At 42.6% G+C, this 9,984-nt stretch overlaps 1 protein-coding gene across 1 annotated transcript in view; it reads left to right on the forward strand.

The window, feature by feature from the left end:
- The window catches only part of LOC115071807, a 14,690-nt gene extending 4,951 nt beyond the window's left edge, over positions 1-9,739 (forward strand). The window contains exon 3 of the mRNA XM_029567617.1: positions 9,428-9,739. Within this exon, the coding sequence (XP_029423477.1) occupies positions 9,428-9,453 (26 nt within the window). The 3' untranslated portion in view covers positions 9,454-9,739. The remainder of the gene's footprint in view (positions 1-9,427) is intronic.
- The last annotated feature ends 245 nt before the right edge of the window (positions 9,740-9,984 follow it).

Raw genomic sequence — 9,984 nt, forward strand, 5'->3', positions numbered from 1 at the left:
TTCTGCAAGAGCAGTCAGTGTTCTTAACTGCTGAGCCATCTCTCCAGCCCCCTTTATTTTTATTTTTTTATGTGTATGAGTGTATTGCCTGTATGTATATTAGTGCATCCATGTCGTGAAATGCCCATGGAGGTCAGAAGAGGGTATTGGATCCCCTGGAGCTGGAGTTATGGACAGTTGTTAGCCACCATGTGGGAGGTGGGACTCAAACCCAGGTCCTCTGCAAGAGCAGTCAGTGCTCTTAACCACTGAGCCATCTCTCCAGCCTGGTGAAAAGCATTTTTAACTAAAAGATTTATACATTTTGGGACTGGAGAGATAGCTCAGCAGTTAAGAGTATATACTGCTCTTGCAGAGGACCTGAGCTTCATTCTCAACACCCATGTCAGGAGGCTCACAGACACCTGTAACTCCTGATGCCTCTGACCTCCAAGAACATCTGCACTCATATGCACATACTCACACACATACACATAATTAAAAATAATGAAATAAAATCTTCTTAAAAGATTTTTATATTTTAATTAATATATTTTTAATATTTTATTTATTGTTTTTATTTTATGTGTATATCGCCTACATGTATGTAAGTGCCCCTGTGTCATGCAGTGCCTACAGAGACCAGAAGACAGCATCAAATCCCCTGGAACTGGAGTTACAGATGGTTGTTAACTGCCATATGGATGCTGGGAATCAAACCTGGGTCCTCTGCAAGAGCAGCCAGTGCTCTTAACTGCTGAGCCATCTCTCCAGCCCCTTAATACATTTTTACTAATCACTTAAAATGGTATTCTTTATGGTGGTATCCTAGACCATTGGTGAAAAATCTATACACCATTATAAGAATATTTAAAACCCTTTGTTTAAAACATATTTCTGGGGGCTGGAGAGATGGCTCAGTGGTTAAAAACACCGACTGTTCTTGCAAAAGACCTGGGTTCGAATCCCAGCACCCACGTGGCAGCTAACAACTGTCTGTAACCCCAGGGGATTGACAGCCTCTCTGTCCTCCGTGGGCATTGCATGACACGGGTGCACTTACCTACATGCAGGCATATCACTCATGCACATAAAATAAAAATAATACATAAAATATATTTTTAAAAAACATGTTTCTGTTTTCTAGGGATAATGTTAAATTTGATGTGACTTTGCAAGAAAATGCTTACCATCTGTAGTTGGCATTTCTTCCCCACTAGCCGGCTATTAGCATATTTTTACATGAAAGTATTGTCTCCACCAATAAAAATCTCAAGTAAGGTTATGTTAATAATGGTACTCCTCCAAAGCTATTTTTATAGTATAAATTTCTAATTTAATACAGCGTATGTGCCATGAAAAAAGCAAGCATCAAGTATTCAGTTTATATCACTGTTTAAAGGGCAACTTTTTTCATTTTAACGTTTCATGAATTTAACTTAACATTAGGTTGTCAAGGGGAATGGTAATACACACCTAAAATCCCAGCACTCAGGAGGCTGAAGCTGAAGGGTTGCCTTAAGTTCAAAGCCAACCTAGGCTATTGGTTCCAGGCTAGACTGAACTACAGAGCCCCAAAAAGAAAATATCAGGCCTGGCTGACTCCAAATCCACTCATACTGATCAAACAGCCCCCCAGTAGTTACTGTTGTCAACCCAAGCCTTCCTCTCTTATCTCTGTCCACTCTCCTTTCTTTCTGCCCATCTCAACTCCTCAAAGTTGAGCTCATGGGGCTGGAGAGATGGCTTAGGGGTTAAGACACTGGCTGCTCTTACAGAGGACCTGGGTTTGATTCCCAGCACCCACAAGATAGCTAACAACCATCCATAACTCAAGTTCCAGGGGATCCAACGCCCTCTTCTCCTCAGGTATTGCATGACGTGGGTGCACTTACAGTCAACGTAAGCAATACACTCATACACATAAAATAAAAATAATAAAACATTTTTTTAAAAGTTGAGCTTATAGGCACATTCATGAATAGTCTTGTTCCAATGGAGTTTAGGGTTAAGTCACATTTGGAACTGTTCTTCTGTGCCCCTCCCTCAGTAGATCTGGTCTCCAAGATAGAAGCTGAGGTCCCATCTCCTTTTTCTGTCTCTCCATATCTGGGGCTCCCCCACAGTACTTGCCTCTTACACTCAGTGCAAGAACCAGCAACTTCTAAACACATCTCCCTAACCTATGGCTCCACCCCAGGGATACTGATTCAGTCACTGGGGCCATGAATTTGCTTTTCCAGTGCTGCTGGCACAGAGAACACGTTGTATGAAAGCCATTAGCTCACACTGGGGCAGAGCCTGGAGAGCCATGTTTGTAGTAGATGACTGTGGATTCAGCTGATTGAGTCTAAGTTGGATGGCTAACCAAGAAGCTGATCTGATTTCCTCGCCTTAGAACGTGATGTAGGGACACTGGAGACTGAGCTAGCTGTGGGGAGCTGAGTTGAGAGATGGTTAGCAGCTGAGGAAGCCATTTTAAGACCGTGGGCCTTTCAAATAGATAAAAGAGGAAATAAATCTGTAAAAAGAGGCTGGTATTACAAAACAGGAAGAGCTAAGATAACAATCTTTCAAACTCTCAAGGAGATGGAGAGAGTGATGGGCAGATTCCCCACCAATATTTTTAACCAAATGTACCTATATTTCATCCCTAAGGGATCTGTTCTCCTTGGTTTTCATTGTCAACTTGCTGTAACCTAGAGCCATCTGGGAAGGGGGAACCACAATTTAAAAACTTCCTCATTCAGATTGGCCATGTCTGTAAGGAATTGTCTTGATTGATGATTGATATAGGGGGTTGCTCAGCCCACTCTGAGCTGAGCCATCCCTAGGCAGGTGGGTCTGGGCTATATAAGAAAACTAGCTGAGAGGCTGCAGAGATGGCTCAGCACTTAAGAGCACTGACTGCACTTGCTAGATGACCCAGGTTCAATCCTCAGCACCCACATGGCAGCTAACAACCATCCATAACTCCAGTTCCAGGGGATCCAACACCCTCTTTTGACTTCTGTGGGCATTACACTACATAGGTGCACTTATACACATACAGGCAATATACTCATACACATAAAAATAATAAAATATTTTTTTTAAAAAAGGAAAGAAGGGGCTGAAGAGATGGCTCAGTGGTTAAGAACATTGACTGTTCTTGCAGAAGACCAGGATTCGAATCCCAGCACGTACATCACTCCAGCCCCTTATTTTTATTTTATATGTATGAGTGTATTGTCTTAATGTATGTAAGTGCACCTGTATTGTATAATGCCTGCAGAGGTCAGCAGAGGGCATCAGATCCTCTGGAACTGGAGTTATAGATGGTTGTTAGCTGCCTTGTGGGTGCTGGGAATTGAATCCAGGTCCTCTGCAAGAGCATTCAGTGCTCTTAACCACTGAGCCATCTCTCCAGCCCCATCTTAATACTTTTTTTTTTTTTTTGGAGCTGAGGACTGAATCCAGGGCCTTGCAAGTGCTCTACCACTGAGCTAAATCCCCAACCCCTTAATACTTTTATAAAGACTGCTGAAATGATATTTTGGACATGCTGAGTTAAAATATAGTATTCACATTCAAGATGTTTACTAGAAATTTTGAAGCAGAAGCCACCAAGATGGCTCAGTGGGTAAAGGCACCTGCTGCAAAGGCTGATGACATGGATTTGATCCCTAGGACACACATGGTGGAAGGGAAGAATGAACTTCTGCAAGTTGTCCTCTGATTGCCACTCACCAGCCATGACACACAACATTCAACATACACACACACACACACACACACACACACACACACACACATACACACACACAAATATTTTTTCAAGAAATTCTGAAATGACAAATGTCACTTGCATTATGTGCTTATTGGACAGTGGTGATCTAGGCATAATGACCAGGTACCCATAGACCTCTAGAATGTTCACCACCCACTGAATTCTGCCAGCATCAGATTTTACCTGTATTGCCCTTTAGAAGACTGCATTGTTCAACCAGTTTTCCAGCTGACTTCTATAGCCACATGAATTCAGCTGTAACAATCTCACCCTAGAACAGAAAAAAACTGCCAGGACTCTCTAACCACTCCCATCACACCTGTCTGGTTTTGTTTTAAGCTGACATATACTGTCTACCTAAGTGTTAAAACTGAACAGATCTTATTTCAAAGTCATGTCTAAGCATTGGTGGTTTAGTAGAATTCTTGTCTGCCAAAGTCATGTCCAAGAGAGAGGTGGAGTAGACAATCTCTGCTATGAGTAGGATTGTGCTTCCCAAAATGATGTGTTGAAGACCCAATCCCTGGCTATCTGTGAATAGAACCTTAGGATCTCTGTAGGTGTAACCAAGTTAAGAGAAAGGCCATTAGAATGGGTTCTAATTCAGTACGAGCAGGGGGGAGGTAGGGGGGAGTTGGTCTTTTAGAGACAGGGTCTCCCTGGAGCCCCAGCTGGCCTGAAACTTGCTGTATGGACCAGGCTGAGATCCACATGCTTCTGCCTCCCGAGTGCTGGGATTAAAGGTGTGCCCTACCACACCCGGCTGAGCAGTGGGTTTTTCTTTTAAAGTAGTGTCTCTTTAATAAGAGGAAAATGCCAGAAACTTACTAGAAGAATGGCATATGATGGCCAGAAATTAGGACAGCAAGGAACACCAGCATCTTAGAAGGAGTCCCTTTATACTTCCAGCCTTCAGAATTGTGAGACGTGCCTAGCATGCTCAAGGTCGTAGGTTCAATTGCAAGTACTGAAAGAAAAGGAAAAAACAACTGTGGGAGATTAAATGCCTGTTAGTTTAAGCCATCCAATTTGGGATGGTTTGTCATAGAAGCTCTGGTAAACACATCCAAGCTCTAAGTCCTTTCTGTACCTTCTCATAAACAATTCAGGTACAAGGAACATTGCACAGCTGATGATCATTGCTCCTTGATGTGTGCTTGTGAGTGTACACATGTGTGTGATCCACTGTTGCTCTCTGTTTGTTTGTTTGTTTGTTTGTTTGTTTGTTTGTTTTTTGAGACAGGGACTCCCTGTAGCCCCAGCTGGCCCAAATCTGGAGATATAAACCAGGCCAGCCTCAATCTCACAGAGGTCTGCCTGTTTCTGCCTCCCGAGTGCTGGGATTAAAGGCATGCACCGCCATACCTGGCATATCTACCTTATTTTTTGAGACAAGGTCTCTGTCTGAACCTAGAGCTCACCTTTTCAGCTAGACTGGCTGGCCAGCAAGCCAGGAGATGTGCCCATCCCTGTCTCCCCACCAGCATGCAGCTGCCACAAGAGTGCTGGAGATGGGAACGCAAGTACTCATGCTTGTATATGGAGCAGTCCACCCACTGAGCCATCTCCCCAGGCTCAATACTGGGCTTTTTTTTTTTCCAAACAGTCATGTAACTGGGGGCCATTTTGTGTGCCCGTTTTCAAATATCTAAAGTATACAAACTAGCCTGTTATACTGTGAATTCTGAGCTAAAAGAGAATGTAATTTGAAGAGATTGCATATTTTCCAAAGCCAATTTGGTGAGTTAAGCATGAAAGTATTACAATGAAATGTTTGAAAAGTTATCTGTGCCTGTTTTGCTGTAAGCCAATACCATGAAGCAACACATCTTTTCAGGATGAGGTTAGCAGCCTCAGCCCCCAGGGAAAGGGAGCAAAGTATCACTCCACTGCAACTACTTTGGACAACTGAACTACATAAGCAGACTCAAAAGAAAGTCATTTCCAATCATCTTTAAAATATACACTGTAGTAGCTACAACACAGTTCTCTAAGGGCAGGATGGGAGGAGATGGGAAATATTTGTGCAATGTAGTCTTCATGGGTAATGCAGAGATTATGGGCCAAAATGAGATCAACATGACTCCTAAGCCCATGTGTCAATGTCAAACTATTGCTTTAAAATCCCTCAATGGTTGCTCTTGCCCTTTGGATCTGGCTGGCCCAAACCCCTCTGAGTGGCATTCCAGCATTACCTTGCCCTCTGCCTGCCTCTTCAGCCTCCTTTACTCCTTCTCTGCTCCACCCACAGCTCCCATGATCAAGTACTGATCAGTTTCTCCTCTCACCTGATTCAGCCTTCCAGTCTGCCATGTCAAAGCAGAAGAGCATCTAATTGGGCATCTTTTACATAATGTAACTGATTACTTGATATATTAATATTTTAGAGCTAGGAGTCATGGTACATACCTTTAATCCCAGTACTTTGGAAGCAGAGGCAGATGGATCTCTGTGAGTTTCAGGTCAGCCTGGTCTACATAAGTGAGACCCTGTCTCAAAAACCAAAACAATAATATTGTAGTGTAAATGTGTCTGTTCATGTATTTCTTAGAAGTATGTCATTTTGATGCTGGGTGTGGTGGTGCATACCTTTAATCCCAGCACTTGGGAGGCAGAGGCAGGTGGATCTCTGTGAGTTCAAGGCCAGCCTGGTCTACATAGTGAGTTCCAGGACAGCTGGAGCTACAGGGAGACCCTGTCTCAAAAAAGACCGAAAAAAAAAAAAAAAAGTATGCCATTTTGGTTAATGGTAGATAATTGAATGAGATAACCACTAGAAATCCCGCCCACCTTCATTCTTCTAGGTTAAGAAGCTCCGACTATTTCCTGTCATCTTTTGTGTGTATGTGTTTGTGTGTATAGGCCAGAGGTCAATGCCAGATAAATTCCTTAATTATTCGGTAGTTGTTTTAAACAAAGTCACTGAACCCAGAGCTCACCAATTCAGTCAAACTGGCTGACCACTGCACTCCAGGAATCCTCCTGTCTCTGCCCTCCCAGGTCTGGGACTACAGGCACACACCTCCATGCCTGGCATTTTCACATGAGTTCTGTAGGAATCAAACTCAGGTCCTCCTGCTTGCATTACAAGCACTTTACTGACGGAGCCATCTTTCCAGCCCCTAGTTCCTGTCATCTTAAAAGACAATCATATCAGGTGTCACAGGACATACCTGTAATACCAAAACGCAGGAGACTGAGGCAAGAGGATGGTGAGTTCCAGGCTAGCCTAAATATAGTGAGACACAGTGTGAAAAAAAAAAAAAAGACGGGCATCATGGCACATGTCTTTAATCCCAGCACTCGGGACGCAGAGGCAGGCGGATCTTTGTGAGTTCAACGCCAGCCTGCTCTACATCCTCTTGGTTATTAAGGTCTTCAAGGTAACACCCTTAAAATGCCAGACCAAAGCTACAGGTGTCCCTTTGAGGTAGGGCTGGATTATGACAGTACATCCACCAAGGGGGGCCTAGCCCAATAAGACTGACATCATAGAAGAACTAAAGAGCGGGCAGATGCTCTGAAGGCAACTGGAATCCAAGAGAAACTGAACTCCTTGGTAGGGGTTCAGTCGTGTTTACTGGTGTCGTTTCTTCCACATAGCAAAGTCTCCTAACTGTTCACTGAAAGCAGACTCAATGGATTTCAATATCATTGTAAAGTAATATGAGCTTGTATTTTCCAGATGACGGAGGAAAATGCTGAAATGCATCTATTTCTTGGAACAGTGGCTAGTGTGACTGAAACTGTCTTCTTACCTGCAGTAATGCATTAAAAACCCTAGACCATGCTAGCCACAGTGGCACATGCTGCTGGGGAAGTTGAGGCAAGAGGATCACTTAAGCCTATGAATTGAAGACTAGCCTAGGCCAAATAGTAAGAGAGGGAGGGAAGGAAGGAAGGAAGGAGGGAGGGAGGGAAGGAAGGAAGGAAGGAAGGAAGGAAGGAAGGAAGGAAGGAAGGAAGGAAGGAAGGAAGGGGAGAAGGAGGAAGGAAGAGAGGGAGGGAGGAAGGAAAGCAGAGAGAATTTTTCCTTTCGGTTAGCTTGTTTTTGTTTTGAGAGGGTGTTTTTGTTTTGTTTTGGGTTTTGGCTCATGCCCAGGCTGGCTTGGCACTCACTTCATAGCCCAGGCTGGCCTCAATGATCCTCCTGCCTTAGCCTCCTGCATGCTAAGATTACAGGCATGAGCCACCACACCCTGCTTAGAATTTTTCAGTGATTGTTTTTGGTATCAAACCCTCAGTGGCTATTCCTTTTTTTTATAACTTGTTTTTATGGGTTTAAAAAGCCAACCCACTGATTTGGTTTTAACCTTATTGAAAAGAAATCTACAAATAGATATCAAAACATGTTATACGCTATAATTCCATTTCTAGGACTCTTAAGTCTAAGGAAGTAATCAGAGGTATGCACAAAGATATATGCAAGGGTATTCATCCCAACACTATAAGAGCAGCAAGTTGAAAGCATTGAAATGTACAAAAGGAGATTGGTTTAAAAATAATCGGTATAGTCATATGATAAACTATTACACAACCACGGAAAATCGTGTTCCCGAAGACTGTATTTTTTTTTCTTCAGATGTTTTTATATTTTAAAAACATGAAAATTCCCCTCTCCCCCCCTCCCTTTCTCACTAGGGGAAAGAGCCGTCATGAATTTGCCATGCATACTTTTCTGTACAGCTTTTCATGTTTCATGTATTTAGTGACAAGAAAAGGAATGCATTTGTAATATAAATACATAATTTTTTTAAAAAAGGAAACCAAAATGTGTGTGAGGGATAGTCCAAACCCTATCATTAAATAAATATATTTCTCTATCCATGCATTCAAAATGATATTTACTAAGAATGGTAGACGCTCAGCACTGTGCCTGAGCTTGCAACCTAAGAGAGGAGAAAAAATAACCCACAAGGACATCAGGAAGGCACATTGTCTGTGTCTTTTGTAAATAATATACCAAGGCCTAAGAGAGATGATGCACAGAGATGGATCAGTAGTTAAGAGCACTTGCTGCTCTTCCAGAGGACCTAAATTCAATTCCCAGAATACAAATCAGGCAGCTCATAACTACCTGAAACTCCAGCTCCAAGGTACCCAGCACCCTCTCCTGTCCTTTGCTGGCACCCAGACACACACAGAAGACATACAGAATGCACATATGCATAAATTTTAAAAAAATCAATTTTGAAAAACTAATATACTAGCCAGGCATGGTAGCGACCACCTTTAATCCCAGTACTCAGGAGACAGAGGCAGGCAGATCTCTGTGAGTTCCAGGCCAGCTGGGGCTACAGGGAAACATGTCTCAAAAAGACAAAAAAATAAAGTAATATACAAAGGGTAAAAAGAATATTATTCATCACTGAGAGTAAGTTTATTTATTTTTATTTTATATATGTATATGAGTGTTTTGCATGTGTATGTGTACTATGTGTATGCCTGGTGCTCACAGAGGCCAGAAGAGGGCATCAGATTCTCTGGAACTGGAATTAGAGACAGTTGTGAGCTGCCATGTGGATGCTGGGAACAAACCTGGTTCTTCTGCAATAGTAGCTAGAGCTCTTAACTACTGAGCCACCTCTTCAGCTCCAGAGTGACATTTTAATGCTGAGGACATCCATCAAATTGATCTTCTAGTTTTACTGAAAATGTTAAAATTTTTTCTTTCTTTAGCCTCTTTCCCACTAGATACAAATTAGGACAACAGACATTGTTGGGATCTTTGGAGACAGACTCTGAGATGGGAGTCAACATAGAGGAAGAGGATCCAAGAGATGGAGAGAGTGAACCTGGTCTTGATTAGCTCATGTGAGACCCTGTATTGAGCCATTCTGAAAACCAGCACTCAGTGTGGGTCAGGTTTTCAGTCACTTGCCCACAGCATCCTGACTACCTCATGCAGGAAGCCAACTCTACCTGCTAGACATTGCCATCAGCATCAGTCACTGGTCCCAGGTAAATCATGACTGAGGAAGTGAAGCATTGGCTCCAGGCCAGACAAAGTTGGTAAATTTATCCTGTAAAAGGCCAGGTAATAAATACTTTATTATGGGTGCCATAAACATCTCCATTGTAACTATTCAATGCAAAAATGTGGGCTGGTGAGATGACTCAGTGGGTAAAAAAAACGCTTGCCATGCAAATTTGATAATCTGGGTTCAATCCCTGGAACCCATGTAAAAAAGCCAAATGTGGTGGTGTGGCTTTGGGGGTTTTTTTTGTTTTTGTTT

Source organism: Nannospalax galili, unplaced genomic scaffold, assembly GCF_000622305.1.
Source record: "Nannospalax galili isolate Female #2095 unplaced genomic scaffold, S.galili_v1.0 scaffold661, whole genome shotgun sequence".
NCBI classification, from domain to species: domain Eukaryota; kingdom Metazoa; phylum Chordata; class Mammalia; order Rodentia; family Spalacidae; genus Nannospalax; species Nannospalax galili.